Source organism: Eurytemora carolleeae, unplaced genomic scaffold (assembly GCF_000591075.1).
Source record: "Eurytemora carolleeae unplaced genomic scaffold, Eaff_2.0 scaffold561, whole genome shotgun sequence".
Taxonomy (NCBI): domain Eukaryota; kingdom Metazoa; phylum Arthropoda; class Copepoda; order Calanoida; family Temoridae; genus Eurytemora; species Eurytemora carolleeae.
The window spans coordinates 131723-152882 of NW_019396938.1; the positions used below are offsets into that span (position 1 = coordinate 131723).

The following is a 21160-nucleotide window of genomic DNA, read 5'->3' on the forward strand; positions in this document are numbered from 1 at the left end:
AATTAGAAAAATCGCCTTTAATGTAATGATATAAACTCCGACCACTGTAGAAAAACTTTATTCACTTATGAATGCTGCGTATATCAAGGACGATTTTCAGGCAGTAGATTTCTTCCCGGGGCCTTCTCTCAATCTGTTTGTCTCTATCTACAAACTCAACCTCAGAAATATAACAAGGTTGGACTTAAACGGACTGTCGTTGTAATTTGTAAATTCACGTGACCTTCAATTTAATGTCCAATTCACAATCTTCACAACGGTGCCTTTTATACCTTTACCTGAGCTGGGAACTTTAGAATGTTGGATATCGAGATTAATGCTGAATCCTCTCTTTTTCTTAATCTCGAGACAAACTTAATCTTGTTCTTGAATCCTCAAAAGTGTATAAAATTCAACCAATTAGAGTCGCGTATTATAAGCCGGTAAATTAGAAATTTTGCGCGCCATTTAAGATTAATGTACAGAAACGGGAGGGATTCTTAATTTAAAAAAACGGGTTTTGATTTTTCTCTACTATATCCAAAAAAGAGTGGATTAAGCGAGAAATCAAAAGTGTCTACATTGGATATTCGGATTAAGCAGTCGGGATTAATGGTATCTAAAGTTCCCAGCTCTGATCAATGATGTGGATAATATCTTTGTTTTTCTAGCTTGGAAAGTGTTCAATTCTGATCAATTCCTCCATATTATTCTGGAGTAGAAATGTGCCAGTCACTTCATAGAGATACAGCAATTGGAAATATTAAACAATAAATGTTTGACAAGAACTTTTGTTACGAATAGAACATGCCACTCGTTGAATTGAGAGATACTTGAAAATACTTTTACAGTCGTTGAATTGCTTTAAAGGGAGAAAATGTAGTTTTTACGTTTACAAGTTACAACATCCTTTTATGTGTTGGATAAAGCATTTTGCGATATTTTTACCAATTTTTCCAAATTTGCGCGCATAGATCTTTAATTCCGCTAGAAATCTAATAAAATCATGTGACGAACTAGTATCGTGTCCTGACTTTTTTTTAAATTGTAGTCTTCAAACATTCTACTGAGCTACCATTTGAAAGGGACTGTAAGTTTAGTTTATCTTCTACTGAGCCACCATTTTAAAGGGACTGTATCTACTGAGCTACCATTTGAAAGGGACTGTAAGTTTAGTTTATCTTCTACTGAGCCACCATTTTAAAGGGACTGTAAGTTTAATTTGTCTACTACTAAACTATAATTTTAAAGGGACTGTAAGTTTAATTTATCTTCTACTGAGCTACCATTTTAAAGGGACTGAAAGTTTAATTTATCTTCTATCAAATCTAGCTTTCAATCTGAGCATGGAGCGTCCCTCAAAATTATACTTACAATCTCGTTAGGGAAAAGACCTGTTGTTCAAAAAAAGAATTAAATTTAGAAGAAAAAAAGTTTTCTAAATTCAAACTTTCAGAGAAAATTTAATCATTTTTTAGCAAACATTTTATTGAAGGCAGTTGAATGGATTAGAAAAATCCTGTTTTGTACGAAGCTGACACCAGACAGAATTAGGTGAACTTATATTTTATTGTTTTCTTCTCGTTTTGTAGAGACAAGTTGAGACAAGAAAATTTGAATATTGAATTTAATAGCAAAGCTAAATAATAATATAATCAATAATAAGTTTATTTTTTGGTTACATAATTTACAAAAAATATTTACTCGAGTTATTCTAACATTCTTAATACCAGGGGGCTCAGCGAACAAGAGCCCCCTCTTAAAGGGAGTGACCGGCTATGTAAGGTAGTTGAACTGAGTATGCAGTGTTGTGGAAAACTTCTTTCGGATTCATTTGAGACATATCAAACTTTTTAAAGATCTGTAAATCTTGAGTTTGAGCGCAAATTCGACGTTCAAAACTCCTACTTTGGGGGTGGATACGTTTTCAGAATTAGTTTTTTTAAATTATTAAATAACGACGACATAAAATGTAAAAAAGTTCTACAATAAACTACAGACGTCATGTATAGGAACATGTTGAGAAAATAAAAATTAATCTTATCATCGAAAATAAGTAATCTTGTTCAATTATTAGTTTCTATTTTCTCATTATTCTAGTTTCTCAATATTCACAAAGATTTTCGCAGATTTTCTAGAATTATTATTAAAAAGACGACATTTGAAGAATTTGAAGAAATCTGCGAATAAATTCAAAGAAGATAAGAAATTCAATATAATTATGAAAACGAAATAGTTAATTTTAGGATTGATTTATTTACAAATTTCTTGTGAGAAATATGTTCCTAACCATCTAATTAGATTACTGTATAGTTTTTACTTTATTTTTCGTTGTCGTTATTTAATAACTAAAAAAACAAATTCTGAAAAAGTATCCACCCCCAAAGTAGAAGTTTTGAACGTCGAATTTGAGATCAAACTCAGAATTTACAGATCTTAAAAAGTTTAATATGTCTTAAATGAATCCGAAAGAAGTTTTTCACAACACGGCATACTCAGTTCAACTACCTTACATAGCTGGTCACTCCCTTTAACAAAAAAATAAAACATAAATAAACATATTAATCACAATTTTAATTTCTATGGGGGGTGGGGGGGGTGTAAGAATTAGATCGACATTCCTTAGAAGAAAAATTATTTAGGGTTGTAGCAACTAATAAGAAAAATAAATTAGGGTTGTTGCAACTAATAAGAAATTTAACCAAGGTTGTTGAAATTAATAAGAAAAATTATCTAGGGTTGTTGCAAGGAAAATAAATTAAGGATTGTTGCAACTAATTTGAAAAATAATGTATGTTTGTTGCAAATATTAAAAAAAAATTAACTTAGGGTTGTTGCAACTAATAAGGAAAATAATCTATGGTTGTTGCAACTAATAAGAAAAATAATATAGGGTTTTTGCAATTAATAAGAGAAAAAACTAATTGTTGCTGCAACTAATATGAAAAATAATCTATGGTTGTTGCAACTAATAAGAAAAATAATCTATGGCTGTTGCAACTAAAAAGAAGATTAATCTAGGGTTGTTGCAACTAAGATGGATAACAGTATCTCAGAGCTAAAAAGACAAGGAAGCAGGGTAAGTTCAGTTGCATGAATTAAAAATTACTTACTCACTTATCCGTGGTTCTCCAATTTGGTAAATACAGCCACTTATACGATACGACAATTAATCATATCATGGGGTTTCAAGAATAAAAGATTTAATAAATGAAGTAATTAATTAATCAATTAATTAAAGGGTGTATGAATGATTTACAGAATGAATGGATTAATGAATAAATGAATGATCTAATAAATGGAATCATGTATTGATAAACTAATGAATGAATAGATGAAAGGGAAGAATGAAAGGAAAGGAAGTAAGGATGGATAAATAAATGAATCAATGAATGCATTAATTAATTATTTAATTGATGAATAAGAATAAAAATAAGATGATAAAATGTTTATGAATAGAGAAATGGTGGATGATAGAATATTGAAATAAACAAACACAAATTAATTAATTAACAAATAAATGATTAACGAAAAAGCTAATAGAATGTTTTAAGAAACTTTGTTTGATTCATTAGTTAATGATTGACGAGCTAATTGATTGATTGATTGATTAAATGATCAGGTTGTGAACATCTTGCTGAACAGCCTGATGTTCCATGAGAGCAGTAACATCTACAACGCAAGCATCCTTCAGCAACAAACATTTCTTAAGGTCCTATTAGTTCAATTATATTTCCGATTGGTTATGTTTTTGCTACAGAACCTTTTAACACTTGAACCTAAAAGTGGCAAATCAAAGGGTTTGTCTATACTCTATATAGCTCTTATTATAGAAAATATATTGTTGTAATTTCAATAAAAATATATTCAATTATCTATTTATTCTAGGATGTACTAAAGAAGCTGGACAGTACGCCTGAAAAGGTAAGAGAGTATTCATATTTCTGTACCAAGTCAATTTGTCATAACATTAGCAATCTTGTAAGAGGGTATTCATATTTCTGTACCAAGTCAATTTGTCATACAAAAGCAATCTTGTAAGAGAGTATTCATATTTCTGTACCAAGTCAATTTGTCATACAATAGCAATCTTGTAAGAGAGTATTCATATTTCTGTACCAAGTCAATTTGTCATAACATTAGCAATCTTGTAAGAGAGTATTCATATTTCTGTACCAAGTCAATTAATCATAACATTAGCAATCTTGTAAGAGAGTATTCATATTTCTGTACCAAGTCAATTTGTCATAACATTAGCAATCTTGTAAGAGAGTATTCATATTTCTGTACCAAGTCAATTTGTCATACAATAGCAATCTTGTAAGAGAGTATTCATATTTCTGTACCAAGTCAATTTGTCATAACATTAGCAATCTTGTAAGAGAGTATTCATATATCTGTACCAAGTCAATTTGTCATACAATAGCAATCTTGTAAGAGAGTATTCATATTTCTGTACCAAGTCAATTTGTCATAACATTAGCAATCTTGTAAGAGAGTATTCATATTTCTGTACCAAGTCAATTTGTCATAACATTAGCAATCTTGTAAGGTTGTTCGAATATAAGTGAATTATATAATTTCTTTATCCTTCATCTAAGATGTAAGCCAAGGGGAATCGGAAGAAGGAAATAGGTTGAAGGTAAAGAAAGGGTAGGAAGGGTCAAGATGGTGTGTGGAAAGATTAGGAAAAGTTGGGAATGTAATCCGGAAAACTAAATGTTATTTGGAATTCTGTGGAGATATGCTAAGTCAAAAGAAAGAGGGAGCTAAAAGAGAACATTTTTGATTAGTTTTTGCTCTAGAATTTATAAAACCATGTTTAAGGTTGTTGAACGATTAGAGAATATTAGGCAGAGTCTAACCAAGCCCTCCAATATGATGGTCCATATGGCTGCAGATTTAGATAACATCCGCTCTCAAGGTGAAATAAACGTAAAAGGGTGTGGTTATTATCCAGTTATACTCAGTTTTTCATCAAGATTTTTAAAATTTTGTCCTTTTTTTACTAGCGTAAGAATCTCAGATCAGAGTTTATTGTGCACATTACAATTTACATTGTACATACAACCAATTCAATGAGAGTGAATTGGGAACAGTACAATAAATAACAGTTGTTTAAATCTACAGGATGCTGGGGTTGTTCCATGCATATGCTTTTAGATTTATTTTGAATTAGGCATAAAAGTCCATAATTTATTATATTTTTAAAATAGTTGTAATTTTTTAAGGTAATGCTGAGAAACCATGGTCAAAACTTCTACCTACTGGACACACCTCAAACCCTGCAAGGTAAGAATAAAAAGAAAACTGAATCAATGAGAAATTAAATCATTCTAATTTAATTCAGGGAACACCATCAAATTTATTCATTATTTCTTAAATCAAATTATCATTTTCCAAGAATGTAAAAATCTAACTTTTGTGATTGCATGTAATAATTTCAAAACTTTTTTCCCATATTTGAAAACATGCAAAGTATAATTTCTAATCCAAGTGCATTCTCCTGATGACTGTTTGTCTCATGTGTGAGTACTTTAAATCCTTATTGGCTCACTGAACTCCCTCATAGATCTGATTCTAATTGTAGACCAGAAACCATTGAAGAAACACCATCTCCAAAATCTAAGTACTCTTCCATAATATTAGCACAGTCGTCAACTGACCTGACTTATCTAGGCAATCAAGAAATACAACAAGGGCGGGGTGAGGGAGGATGAAAGAAAATTAACATCTTAGTACACATATGTTACTCAAAAAGTAAATGAAGGAGAGATGATCTGCTATGACTGAATCCACAGTTGAAAACCCCCCCTGAATTTTGAGAATATCCTAAAATGGTATTGCTGATTGGTTAGAAAAATCATGCATCTTGGATTTGGATTATTTGAGTCCTGATCTTCCCGCTGTTATGGTTTGGTGTGATGTGGTGGCAAAGTCAGAGGTTAAATTGAAGGGGTTTGTATTCTTGCTATTCCTATCCCCCATACTCCAACATTATATTCCCCAAGAGAAAACCCAGAAAGGGTCTTGAAATCAATAATAGGTAGATAATCAATATGAACAAGCAAGGATAAGTTTTGGGAGGATGATAAAATGCAAGAATATAAACACCTCTTTTGATCCTGTTTGCTGTTAAAAATCTTTGTTTTCCAAACTAACAAACTAAACTGATTAACGTCTTTTCTTTTGTATTCGTCCTTGTTTGCAGTTATAATGTCATTGGTTTAAAAAAAAAAAAGAATTTTTAAGGGGGGAGGGGTGAGAAAATGATCTGTCAGTGGTTGTAGCATTGATGAAGAAGAGTTTTTTTTAATTTTCCAATGCATATTAGACAGCACCTGAGTTCACTGTGTCTAGTGGATCGATTTTGTCAGTTCTGCGTATTGGCGCAAAACCCAATAACTGCACATTAGGTCAAGTTACAATGGTGTTGCTTTCATCAACATTTAAGAAGATAAAGATGTTACTTGAGTAATTTTTTGCAAAACAAATTTGTTTTGTATTTACTACACAGAGGCCTAGAGAAGGCATAGAGGCATACATAATCATACCGCGTAGTTTTACACAGTTTACAATCTTACTAATTTCCAGTGGGTGTAACATTGTACCAGAGTACACCTTGTGTACTGCAGAAAAGGATCATGTAATAGTTGCCCTAGGGGCCTGCGAATCATCCTTCATGGCGAGGTTAGTAAAGTTACTCCAATCAAATAAATGGCTTCAAATTAGAAAATGAAATGTAAGAAACGTTATCTTTTATCATTTCAAAGATCAAAAACAACATTTCATGTTTTTTTATGTAAATCAAGAATTACATCAGATTTATTTTGATAAATATTAATTAAAAAATTTTATTTTTCTTAAAAAAATAGAAGTGTTCCGTGTATTACCTCAGCTAAGGATAATGATTTACCCGCACTTCGACTCTTCCTTCAGTATCTAACTCAGTGTGAGGTAATTCCCAGCAAACCACTCAATGTAAAAATACGTTGAAAATGTGTAAAATTACCTTGAATTATGTTAAAATATGATAAAAGATCATTTTTAGAAAAAAATATTTTCATACGGTTTTAATTTTGTTAGGGCTCCATTTTTCTGGTAATAGAAATGCGAGCGCATACTGCACAACTGTTTTTTCAAAAGGGAACGTTGGTAAAAAATGTTGGAAAATAGTGCAGAAAGTATCTTTAGAAAATGTTAGTAATAAATGTTATAATTGAATTTAGTACAGAACATTAGTTTGGAATTTTAATAGAGAACAATTACAGACTCACAGATCCATAGTATGTACAGTAAGTTTGAGAACATTTTTTGAAAGAACATTATTATAGAACCTTAGCTTTGTAACCCAGCTTTGTCTGGAAATGTCCAACCACTTAACTTAGAACTTTAAAACCAAGCTAATAACATTTCCGTAGTTCATGAGTTCTGATTCAACATGCAAGCAAACAAACATACAAATTAATATTTATTTTAATAAATATTTATAAACATTGATAAATAGACAAGAAAACTTAAATATTTGTAAAATGTATANTGTACTGATTGTACAGATTTTTTTAAAAAATGTACGGATTTTTAAAAAAATGTACGGATTGGTTTAAAAAAATGTACGGATTGTACGGATTTTTTTCAAAAAATTGTACGGATTGTACGGATTTTTTTTCGAAAATTGTACGGATTGTACGGATTTCTACTGAAAATGTACGGATTTTTGTACGGATTTGTTCAAAAAAGTTTTGGCCACCCTGGAAATAGTAATAGTGAATTAAGATAGTGAATTAAGAACGTAAGTAGAGAATGCATTCATTCAAAATTTAGTATAGGACATTTCTTAAAATTACAGCATTTGAAACTTAAAAGGATGTCAGCTCAAGCTGGATACTCTAGAATTGAAAGTTGACAGTGATTATTGGTATTATTATAGAACGTAGAAAATGTTGGGGGAGTATTGTTGCAAGCATTTAGAGGGCATTTACAGAAATAAACATGATATTAGATTGAATGAGTTTAACAGTTTTAATTTTGATAATAAAATTATTAACTCTAACATTGAAGTAAACTTTTTTATCAGATGATTAATTATTGAAGGAAATATCAGAGTGATTTTAAGTGAACCCCCCCCCCCCCAAAAAAAAAGGGGGGCCATGCGCAATTCACAATAGCACCCTTTAAAACTTTGTCAAAAGATTTCCTTTTTTCTTTGTCCAAAAATCGAAAACATCTTCCTCAATGTTGCTCAGGTGAAGATTTATAAATCGGACGTGCAACTCTGTAAATGGGGGTGATTTGAAATTACGTGTACAGTCCCTTTCTGATGGTTATTGTTATTGCAGGGTTATAGTATTTATGTCAGAACAATAATGATCAAGATTTCTTTGTTTATCTATTTGAAAATAAATTTTTATTGCAGGGTCCAATGTGGCGACAGATAAGAGGTCAGGGATTAGCCTATGGGTACAACATGTACCCTGTTGTTAGTAAGGGTCTACTGTACATAACCTTGTACAGGGCAACACACCCGGTTAAAGCGTACACAGAGGCCCGTAGGATTGCGGTAAGTTTATTTTTTAAGAGACAAATTTCTAAATAAGACTATTTTTCAAAAAGACTATTTTTCTTAAGGACAATTTTCCAAAAGAAAAACAATTTATGGAAAAGTCATCTCTACTAATGCACAGCTATTCAAAGAAACAATTTAACCATCATACCAAGAGACAACTCATTAAACAGATAATTTTCTAAAGATACAATTTGAATAGATGGACAACTTGATAAACTTTGACAGATAATTTCCTACAATTTGCAATTAGAACTTATCTTAAAGGCAACTTGCTTAATATACAATTTACAAAAGTATATGTTTGACACGCCACGACCCCTTTCAGATGAGTTATGTGAGCGGAGATGAGGAGTTTAACCTGACCCTTCTGGAGGCCGCTAAGTCCAGTCTCATTTTCGAGCTTATAGAGAAGGTAATGTATAAAAGGGTTCCCAGGGATAGGTATTCCATTACGCTTAGTTCTTTTGGGGGTGTGGGGGTAATGCTTTTTAGGGGAAAGGAGTTGATTTTTTGGGTTTCATAAAAGGGGAGGGTGAGTTTCCAGTTACAAGAAACCTAAACATCAAACAAATGGACAAGGGACCGTATTTATGGAGTTAAACATCAATTTAAAAGTTAATCCCCTGGATTTGATTTTATTTATTTGAAGGAGAAAACTATCGGAGAAGTTGTTGGTGAGAGTCTCATCTCTTCTTTCAAGGGAGTAGATAGGGAGTATAATAGGTAAACAATTAGAGGGAGTAGATAGGGAGTATAATAAGTAAACAATAAGAGGGAGTAGATACGGAGTATAATAGGTAAACAATTAAAGGGAGTAGATAGGGAGTATAATAGGTAACAATTAGAGGGAGTAGATAGGGAGTATAACATGTAAACAATTAGAGGGAGTAGATAGGGAGTATAACATGTTAACAATTAAAGGGAGTAGATAGGGAGTATAATAAGTAAGCAATTAGAGGGAGTAGATAGGGAGTATAACATGTAAACAATTAAAGGGAGTAGATAGGGAGTATAATAAGTAAACAATTAGAGGGAGTAGATAGGGAGTATAATAGGTAAACAAATAGAGGGAGTAGATAGGGAGTATAATAGGTAAACAAATAGAGGGAGTAGATAGGGAGCATAATAGATAAACAAAAAAGGGAATAGATAGGGAAGCAATTAGATAAGCAATTAGAGGGAGTAGATAGTATAACATGTAAACAATTAGAGGGAGTAGATAGGGAGTATAATAGGTAAATAATTAGAGGGCATAGATAGGGAGTATAATAGGTAACAATTAGAGGGAGTAGATAGGGAGTATAACATGTTAACAATTAAAGGGAGTAGATAGGGAGTATAATAAGTAAGCAATTAGAGGGAGTAGATAGTATAACATGTAAACAATTAGAGGGAGTAGATAGGGAGTATAATAGGTAAAAAATTAGAGGAAGTAGATAGGGAGTATAACATGTAAACAATCAGAGGGAGTAGATAGGGAGTATAATAAGTAACAATTAGAGGGAGTAGATATGGAGTATAATAAGTAACAACTAAAATAGGTTTTTAAAGATTTGTTATGTGACCCTTAAATCTATTGTAAAGGTCACTAAGATGTGCCATAAACAATTCACAACAATATACTCTAAACCTCTAACTATTTTTTCACTAATTTTCACTATTTTGCGTCTGAGCAGAAAGAAGGTCCTTGATTGATTGATTATTTTCAGGGAGTTTCTTCGAAGAATCAACAATGTTAGTGTTGAAGATCTGAAGAGGGTTGGAAACAAGTAAGAATTTATTTTTACCCCTGTGCATGTCAAAGGTCCGGGACTTCAACATTTTAATCCATTCAGTGTACACTGTATACCTTTATACTGTACAGTGTATAACTTCCTTTCTATATACATATGTACTGTCTAACCTGCACTGTGTACACTTATGTACTGTATAACCTGCACTGTGTACACCTACATACTGAATAACCTACACTGTGTACACCTACATACTGAATAACCTGCACTGTGTACACCTACATACTGAATAACCTGCACTGTGTACACATGGCTATGAACTGTATAAACTTCACTTTGTACACTTATGTTTTGTATAACCTGCACTGTGTACACCTACATACTAAATAACCTGCACTGTGTACACCTACATACTAAATAACCTGCACTGTGTACACATGGCTATGAACTGTATAATCTCCACTTTGTACACTTATGTACTGTATAACCTGCATTGTGTACATCTACATACTGCATAATCTGCACTGTGTACGCAGGCTATGAACAGACCCCAACACTGAAGACAGGGTATCGTGATGAAAACCAGTTTTAAAATCTGGGTTTCACGAATGGGGTAAAGGCAGTTTTGTGAATATCAATATTTTTGTAATGAAATATTTTTTTTCAGTTTGTTTATATTCTCCAATTTTGAATCTTTTAAATCAAAATCTACACAATGTACTGTATAACCTGCACTGTGTACATCTATGTACTGCATAACCTGCACTGTGTACATCTATGTACTTTATAACCTGCACCGTATACACCTAAGTTCTGTATAACCTCTACTGTGTACAATTATGTACTGTAAAACCTCAACTGTGTACACTCAAGGTTGTAATGCAAGGAAAGTTATTTCAGATGTGTACGCATTTTTTGTACTTCAGTGTGCTGTCTCTGGGCGGTAATGTAAACACAAGACGGATGTCAAGGCCTGACATGGGATCCATCTTTCACATAAAAAATCAATGAAATATTCTGGTCATAGGAAACTATTATGTGAATTATCAAAATTATCAAAATTTAATGCTTATAACCTCCTCGGATACTAAACGTACACTGATGCATCTAATCTTGTTTTCAAATTCCGCCCAGAGAGAACTGGCTTCAATATGAACGCAGAGTATACGCAACTGCAATTAAATTTCCTTGCATTACAACCTTGTGTACACCTAGGTTCTGTATAACCTCCACTTATGTACTGTATAACCTATCTAGGTATATTGCTCCGCTCTTTACTCCTTCATCCTGGACTGCGGTAGTCTGCTCCCCTGCTAAACTTCAGGAGATTAGGGATTCATTCATCAGGTCCATTCATTTATTCATTCATCCTTTCATTCATTCATTCATTCATTCATTCACCCATTCGTTCGTTTGATTATAAAGCCATTTTTTACTTATTCATCCTGTTGCATGTTAATTCCTTTATTTGACTATTCATTCATTGATTCCTTTAATCATCCTGTTCATTAATATTCATTTATCAAGGTACAGTGTGTCCCAAAAAAACATGTGAATTTAGCATCGATTTTGAGATTGTCTTTGTAAATGATTTCTGATTTAGAATACTGAATAATACGTACATCTAACAAGATTTTCGTATGAATAGTAGAGTATGGAATTTTTTTGTTTTTGTTTTTTTTGCATACGGTTGCCTGCAGTAAACTGTAAAACAAGAAAATCTGTGTATGAAAACATTTAAATTTGTCCGTCTGTACTGTTCATCTTGTACTGTCTATATTGTTCATCTTCCAGAAACAATATATTCACATCATTACATTTCATAAAACAAACTCTAGCAGACATAAATATTTTACGACTTTTGATTTTTCAATCGGGTATTAATTACACTTCTACTTCTTAGCAAAGGCTATTTTGTATTCGTCACTCAATTCCCATGTTTATTGGGACACCCTGGATCATCTGGCCTTGTAAATTTTATTTTTTTTTACTTATTTCTTCCACCAAACCTTTCATAATTCATAATTTGAAAATTAATGCAATACAGTTAATCAGAACACCTAGAAATAATAAAAAATTTAACAACTGCAAAGTTTGCTTTTATGAAACTACGCAAAAAATTTATCTTAAAAGTAAAAATTTGGCAATTTGGCAAATTAAATGTTCCGAAAAAAAATTTTAAGTTTGCAAAACCATTAAAATATTAAAAATTTTAATTTGATTCACAAGTAAAAAAATATTCTTAATCAAAATCTTTTTTAAAATATATTTTTTGCAGTGAGGGATTAGAGCTCCGTATTCTGCCTTCCCTTGATGCTGCCCTGGACTCAGCTTGAACAGAAATTTCACCTTGTTTCAGACTTTTTTTCAACTTCTGATTTTTTTGTGATTTTCTCTTGTTCTGACTTTTTTGCAATTTTACTGAGAATTTTCACGCTGTTTCTTTAACTTCTGATTCAGCCTGTTCTTTAATTAGTGATGTTCTCCTGTTCTGATTATGTTTTACTGTCTTTATTCCTACCTTTTCCTTTCTCTTGCATCATTTTTTATTGGATTTTGTTGTTTTTAACTTAAACTAATTATTTGTAGAAAAATAGCTTCAATGGGATAGTTAACTAGGTAATCATCTAATATAAGAGTGCCATCAAGGATCTACAATAGTAGAAAAAAACCTAACATTTTGTTTGTATCATTAATCGGTAATACTTAGAAATTATGAAAAAAATTTTAGAAATTTCGAACCCTTTTTGTTCTAAATTACAAAAATTTTGTTTTAAATTATAAAAATTTTGTTCGAAATTATTAATATTTTATTCAAAATTTCGAACATATTGTTAGAAATTGTGAACATATCGTTTGAAATTACGAACATTTTGTTCAAAATATCGTACCTCTAGGGCTATACAAAAATTAGTGAGATACCCCTGACAATGAATAACAAAATGTTAAGCTTTTATCTAGAAGATAAGAACGTGTTCTTGAATCTTCTTTAAATAGAAGATTGTCTAATACTTCTTTTATGAAAGTATTTTCTAAAAGTGTTCCAGTTAATAACAACCCGTTTTTTTAACCCCTTGCCATAACATATTCTCTTGGTGTACAGTTGTGAATCCTTGATGGGGTCACATTGTATTAAATTGTAAATTTGTTACTGCAAATAATTCTGGCTCATTTTGATGTTAAGTTTTTTAGCAAATATTAATCTATGCAATTCAATAAAATGCTTTTTTGTTTTTATATCTAAATTTATTCTATAGCAGCAAAATTAAGAGAGAGATTAGAAGAGTGACACATTGAGATAAAAAGGATAGAGAAATTAAAAAATTGAAAGTNCTTTGTATTATTTTATATTTACAATTCACTGATTCTTTATATTTACAATTCTCTGATTCTTTATATTTACAATTCTCTGATTCTTTATATTTACAATTCTCTGATTCTTTATATTTACAATTCTCTGTAACTGTAAAATCATTTTTTTCCAAATCATTTATTAAACCATATTAACAGACTATATATAAGGCAATAGACTCAAATTGACCATAGGATCGTCATATCATAGGAGTTTTAGGTCGTCTTTACAGTCTTATTCCTTGTGGGTAACCCTGTATAACAAATTTCTCTGTATGTATTCGCCTTGAAATTTCGAAGCGTTCTGTCTTTTTAAGATTAAAAAAAAAATTGTAATGTTGATCCGCTCTACTGCCCATCCGCTATACTGCACATCCGACCTACGACAGCTGATTATTTGTATTTGAGTGTTAGGTTTGGTTAAGAGAATTTCTGGGCCCAGCGTTGCGGCTAGGACGGGCTAGGGGGCCGGGCGCTGTGGCTGGGATGGGCTAGGGGGCCGGGCGCTGCGACCAGAAGTCCATCTAACAGCCTACCATGGCTAACTTTTAAAATAAGAAAATAAATAGCAAAATATACTTCGGCCTCTAATTTTCCCATAAAACCACTTAGAAAAAATTCGATGGTTTTTGATTCAAATTACTTACGCATTAAGAAATTATTAGAATAAAAACTGTACCCTTTAGACGTTCTGATCAATATTCTTTAAGATATCTTCGTTTTTTGGCTCCATGTAATTGGAAATTTGTTTTTTTCTGCTGTCAAATGATTTTATGATATGATTCTAAGTTTTTCTATTTATTTCTAAGTTTTATGATGTCATTAAAGTCTCGGCCTTTGTGGTTAATCCTGCATCTGGTGTTAATCGTTTAGGTTCGTTTTTGGTTTGTTTTTGATTCGTTTTTTTTCGTTTTTTTTTCGCAAAGTTTAAGAAATTCAAAGTTTAACCGAATACAATTATGAAGTGTGCAAAGTTTAACCGAATACAGTTATGAAGTGTGCAAAGTTTAACCCAATACAGTTATGAAGTGTACAAAGTTTAATCGAATCAGTTATGAAGTGTGCAAAGTTTAACCGAATACAGTTATGAAGTGTACAAAGTTTAACCGAATACAGTTATGAAGTGTGGAAAGTTTAACCAAATACAGTTATGAAGTGTACAATGTTTAACCAAATACACTTTTGAAGTGTGCAAAGTTTAGCCGAATATAGTTATGAAGTGTGCAAAGTTTAACCGAATACAGTTACGAAGTGTGCAAAGTTTAACCGAATACAGTTATGAAGTGTACAATGTTTAACCAAATACAGTTATGAAGTGTGCAAAGTTTAACCCAATACAGTTATGTAGGGGCAAAGTTTAACCTAATACAGTTATGAAGTGTGCAAAGTGATTAAGAAACGAACCAACCCCATTAACAACACTTTAAACCAAGGTTTTATAATAAGTCGTTTGTTACTCTCAATGCACTCAAATGTACGGAAAGATAGAAAGATAAAAACCTAATATGATGTCCGTAGATTGGAGTGCATCGATGTCAATTTTTAGGTCATTGCATATTATATGAGTTATAGGTCGTCATTACAGGGTATTCATTTCACTTAAAAGCTTTTTTGAAGACTATATAAATTATATAATCAAGGTAAACCCCAAATTTAATTTTCAGTTCGTATTAATCAATTAGCTTAAAGGGAGTGTATGGCTAGACATGGTAAATGAGCTGAAAATGCAGTATTGTAGATAAATTTTTTTTTAAATCATTGGAGAACTGTAAGACGTTTGTAAATTGCTTTGTTCAAATTTCTCTACAATACTGCATTATCAGCTCAACTACCATGTCTAGCCAGACACTCCCTTTAAGGGCGTCATTAAAGGCTCAGTCTCAATGGTAAACCCTGCATTACTACCGTGCATGTACGTAAAGTTGTATTGGAGTAGATTAAACTCATAAATAAGATTTGATTATTGATATCAGGTTCCGCCATTCGTTTCGCACAGTCAAAAAGGACCAATAATTTAGGTTCGAAATAGGCCTTAAAGGGACTCTAGGCGTAATTTCATCCAAAGATGGCAATGCCTGATTCACAACTGTACCCTTAAAACCATTATCTGATCAATAATGTTAAAAATATTGTCGTTTTTCATATTGAAAAGTTTTCTAATCTCATCATTTCTACATGATTTCCAGCAGTAGAAATGCGCAAGTCGCTTTAGTAAAGAAACCAGATAATCAGTTTACTAAATTACAAACATTGATATCTAATTGATAATACAAAGAGTACCGTTGTAAATCGGGCATTGCCATCCTTGCATGGAGGGTCACTTAAACATTATATACGCTTACAGTCCCTTTAACACCTATTTGACTATAGGGCTAAGCTAAGTCAGTAAAAAAGCTTAGAACTTTGAAATGACCAAAATATTTTCGTGCATACCCAAGTTCAAACCTTTAACAGAAAAGTCAATTTCACACAAATGTCTTTAACTCTGTTCCTTTAATATTCACCACCTCTAAAATGATTAGCAATATATTTTTAATTGTTGAATTTTTTCACTTAAACTATATTCATTTTTTAGTCAATTTTATTTTGATTTCAGAACGTTTTTAAACTGTTTTTTTTGTTCAAAGTTATAGATGTTCGCCTCTCTAAATTCTACATTCTTAATGATAAACATGATTAGAAACAAAATTGTGTCGTAAAATTTGAGACAAATCGCGTCAAATTAAATCATGTTTGATTAACATACTTATACTTTTATGGATAGCTATTGAGAAGAAAAATAGAACTATTTGGTTGCACTGCAAATAGAACTATTTGGTTGTACTGCAAATAGAACTATTTGGTTGTACTGTAAATAGAACTATTTGGTTGTACTGCAAATAGAACTATTTGGTTGTAATGCAAATAGAACTATTTGGTTGTACTGCAAATAGAACTATTTGGTTGTACTGCAAATAGAACTATTTGGTTGTACTGCAAATAGAACTATTTGGTTGTAATGCAAATAGAACTATTTGGTTGTACTGTAAATAGAACTATTTGGTTGAACTGCAAATAGAACTATTTGGTTGTAATGCAAATAGAACTATTTGGTTGTACTATAAATAGAATTATTTGGTTGTACTGCAAATAGAACTATTTGGTTGTACTATAAATAGAATTATTTGGTTGTAATGCAAATAGAACTATTTGGTTGTACTATAAATAGAAATATTTGGTTGTACTGCAAATAGAAATATTTGGTTGTACTATAAATAGAAATATTTGGTTGTACTATAAATAGAACTATTTGGTTGTAATGCAAATAGAACTATTTGGTTGTACTGCAAATAGAACTATTTGGTTGTACTATAAATAGAAATATTTGGTTGTACTGCAAATAGAATTATTTGGTTGTACTGCAAATAGAACTATTTGGTTGTACTGCAAATAGAAATATTTGGTTGTACTATAAATAGAAATATTTGGTTGTACTGCAAATAGAACTATTTGGTTGTACTGTAAATAGAACTATTTGGTTGTACTGCAAATAGAACTATTTGGTTGTACTGCAAATAGAAATATTTGGTTGTACTATAAATAGAAATATTTGGTTGTACTATAAATATAAATATTTGGTTGTACTATAAATAGAACTATTTGGTTGTACTGTAAATAGAACTATTTGGTTGTACTGTAAATAGAACTATTTGGTTGTAATGCAAATAGAACTATTTGGTTGAACTGCAAATAGAACTATTTGGTTGTACTATAAATAGAACTATTTGGTTGTANTGTCATTTCTGTTCGTCTGTCTACAATCCAAGGATACATTTTCTATGTATATTTCATGTCTGAGATCGGTATCTTGTATCCTGTAACCTTATTCTAGCCGCCTGCATCAATTTAAACATATTCTTGCTACCATATTCAAATCTAATATTCTCCATCTAGTATTTTTACAAAAATAATTTACCTCATGCAAAGATGGCAATGTTCGATTTACATTGTCTCAAATAGATTCTTTTAGTACTTGTACTATATATAGTACTATTTGCATTGTCTGATAAAGAATGTATTGGATAAATAGAGAATAGAATATATATTAGAGTGGAATTTACTAGAAAAAAAGTGTAAAACGGCCATTTTGTTGTACTGTTTCCATACTGCAGATGTACTTCACATATTTATGGAATATCATTTTATAGAAAATCTAAAATTAATGTTATAAAGAAAACCAAATTATGAAGTAGGCTGGTTTCATAATTGACCAATGATCATTTCACATAGACTCTATGCCTTCCACTTTACAAACGATGATTTTCCGTTATAACTATAAATCAAATGATGTTTTTTATTCACCTAATTCATTATAAAGTTTATTTAACAGCTTTAAAAAAAATTCGAAATTGAAATGTTTAGTCTAGGGAACATACTGTATTAATGTACTCTACTGCATATAATTTGTGAACATTTACATGATTTGTACACTTTGAACTCCCTTTCAGGCTGAAAGGGACTGAAAAAAATCATACCGAGAGATTCTTTAAATTCCCCATCTAATATATATTCTATTCTCTATGATTGGATATCAATGTTTATGATTTTAAAAGCTGATTATTTTCAATTTTGGTTACTCTAAAGAATAATATATTGAATTATTAGAATAAAAAAACTAACCAATATATAATGGATTTCTTTTGTACAGTAATTTCCATAGCAAAATAAAAAAACAAAGACGACATTTATTCCACTGTTTTCTGATTCTCACTGTATACTGTCACAACATGTAGGTAGGAACCTATTTTTACCAAAAAAATGCAATTACAGATTTTGTGAGAAATCTTGAACTTACTACAAAAATAAATTTGGTAGATTTTCCTCTTTTCATTCTTATTGGGGGATTTCTAAAAAATTAGAAATCGAAATAGTTTTCGGGCATTTTTATTTTGAACAGCCGTTCTTTGCGGTAAGTGAGGCTGATCAAATCAGCCGTTTTGACGTTTATTGGACACTAACAAACAAAAATACGAACTGACAGACAAACCAGATATATACATATATATGGTATATAGAATATAGATGCAATGTATGAAATAAAACACTATTGGCTTGAAAGCAGTAAAACTATATAAGTTTACTAGTACTTACCTGCTTCAAACAAAGCAGTTTTAACATTATTTACTTTTTTCAGGCCTTTCGGGGTAGTTTACATATGGAGTAAACTAGAACATGTAAACTTGACAAATAAACATTAAAAGTGGAATACTTAAAATATAATGATTTCATTTTCAGAAAGGTTGCATAATTACATTTATTTGAGCAACGATGGCGTTGAATGGCAGGGATGATATTTATACATAGAGAATGGAATATATATACTTTATGGAAATAAAGGAATTAAGTCCTTGCCACAAACTCTGATTTTTGGAACCAAGTGAATTCTGTATATCAAATATTCTGAATATGAAATATCAAAGGTTTACAACATCAGGTTCCAAAGGTTTGAATATTTGAGTTTGTGCCAAAGACTCAATTCCAATATTAATTGACTGTAAGAAAAAATGGAAAAATAGAATACCTGTATTACATCTTACATCATGTTATAAGCATCTAATATGTCGAGGTCTCGTTTTTGCAAAAGTTTTAGTTTAAAATATCTTAAAATTGTGTGTTAACAGTGAATTTAGACAAATCCTTAGTCTTTGTCATTGTCAGGTGTTACTTTTTAAATTTGTTCTCTTTTAATTTTGTATTTTCCAGGGGGGATAGAGGACTACTGCCCCCCTATGTACGCCACTGTTTGGCAAGTGAAATACTTAATTATGTGATTACATTATCATTAAGATTACGTCATAACCATAAAGTTTTGAAAATTAATTTACAGTAGACGTATGTTTATCTCAAATAGATTATCCAGTACAATAGGTGGCAACAGAGAAATGTACCAATTATACATGACGTCACAATTTTATCTAAAACAAGTGCTTTATAGTTTCAAAGTATACAAAAAAGCATAAGTTGGTTAGAGCGGTAAAATTGAAGCCCAATGCTTTGAGAAACTATCTTTTATAACCCATCCTTCCCCCTCCCCTTGCTTAACAATGTAATCTAATTTCATATAAAATTTTTTTTGTAAAATCTCAACAAATGCATAAAGAAAATTTTGCATCATTCTAAATTAAACTGTATTTTGTGAATGTAAGAAGAGACGTATTTTTATGTTTGAAAATGTTCTAAGGGTCATGAATAAAAAGTTATGAAAATTATTAATCATTAAAATGTTGATAAAAATAAGGCTTTCAAAATTTTTATAAAATAAAATAATGTCTTTCTTATTTTGTCACTCAAATAGTAATACTTTGAAGGGCTTTTTGAGTTTTTGCCTTTATCTGAGATAATTATTAAAATGCTTTTATTTCTACGTAAATTAGAAGACAGACTTTTTCAGTAGATTTAAATCTGTATTTTTTATATCTGTATTGTGTATATCTGAAATATGTAAAGTAGATAGTAAGTTTGTCTGTCTGTCTGTTTGTTTGTATGTCCGATCATAACTCAGAAACCCATTAACATTCTGATTGAAAAACTTGGTAGAACTAGGGGAATGTTCATGGCTTTTAACAAAAATTATTCTAAAGCCAGGCAAAGCTGGGTTCCCAAGCTAGTTATACTAGATATGAATGCATATATATATTCAAATAAATATATCTATAATCTATAAAAGTATTTATATATTTTCGTATCTGGATCTAAAATGCATAAGATTGATACAAGCGGATCTGGTATCCCCTCGTCACGTGACTTTTTCAGCCAATAGGAGAACCACATTCTCTACAGATGTTGCGACGGTGTTGGCGCCTATGTTGGCGCCTTTATAGACCCGGCGCCTAGGACTCAGTTCGCATCCAACTAGTGAAAGGTGCGCAGGTAGCGTTCAAACGCCAGCCGTGCGTCACATCAGAACTATTTTTTTTCCCGGAAAGCTTAACGCAAAACACCACAACGTCTGAAATCTAAAAATCCGCGAATATCTGTCTGCCCAGTGTACAATTTAGCTTGGCGCAAGCTTTATCTTTGCGCCTGAAGTACATTTAAAGATGAAGGTCAAGAAACCGGAAGGTTATCAGGCGCGCGCACTCACGCGCTTGCGTAAAATGGGGGCGTAAGAAATTTTACTTTTTAGGGATGAAGAGTTCCAAGTTTTTAATTTATTAAAAACAAATAACATTTGAAGAATTGCACTAAGAGTAAATTTCAATTTTCTGGGACACCCTGTAGTTGAGGATAATTCTGGGACACCCTGTAGTTGAGGATAATTCTGTAGTAATTCATCTCAGGCTTGTCATTATTGTTAAGTAGTCAAATTCAATCAGACATATGGTTTGATGAATAGATAGATAGATAGATAAATAGATAGATAGATATTAGATAGATACATAGACAGATATATTATATGGATAGATAGATATATTATATAGATAGATAGATACATACACAGACAGATATATTATATAGATAGATAGATAGATAAATAGATAGATATATTATA

The 21160-nt window shown here is 31.3% G+C and overlaps 1 protein-coding gene across 1 annotated transcript in view; it reads left to right on the plus strand.

Moving 5' to 3' along the window:
* LOC111710326 (uncharacterized protein C05D11.1) overlaps positions 1-13512 on the plus strand; it is a 30934-nt gene extending 17422 nt beyond the window's left edge. Inside the window, exons 25-42 of the mRNA XM_023484390.1 lie at positions 101-177; positions 1475-1533; positions 3001-3058; positions 3602-3691; positions 3868-3903; positions 4807-4903; positions 5211-5271; positions 5570-5658; positions 5838-5937; positions 6574-6669; positions 6855-6936; positions 8396-8539; positions 8871-8957; positions 9195-9268; positions 10255-10314; positions 11536-11625; positions 12557-12977; positions 13117-13512. Of these exons, the coding sequence (XP_023340158.1) occupies positions 101-177; positions 1475-1533; positions 3001-3058; positions 3602-3691; positions 3868-3903; positions 4807-4903; positions 5211-5271; positions 5570-5658; positions 5838-5937; positions 6574-6669; positions 6855-6936; positions 8396-8539; positions 8871-8957; positions 9195-9268; positions 10255-10314; positions 11536-11625; positions 12557-12614 (1358 nt within the window). The 3' untranslated portion in view covers positions 12615-12977; positions 13117-13512. The remainder of the gene's footprint in view (positions 1-100; positions 178-1474; positions 1534-3000; positions 3059-3601; positions 3692-3867; positions 3904-4806; positions 4904-5210; positions 5272-5569; positions 5659-5837; positions 5938-6573; positions 6670-6854; positions 6937-8395; positions 8540-8870; positions 8958-9194; positions 9269-10254; positions 10315-11535; positions 11626-12556; positions 12978-13116) is intronic.
* The last annotated feature ends 7648 nt before the right edge of the window (positions 13513-21160 follow it).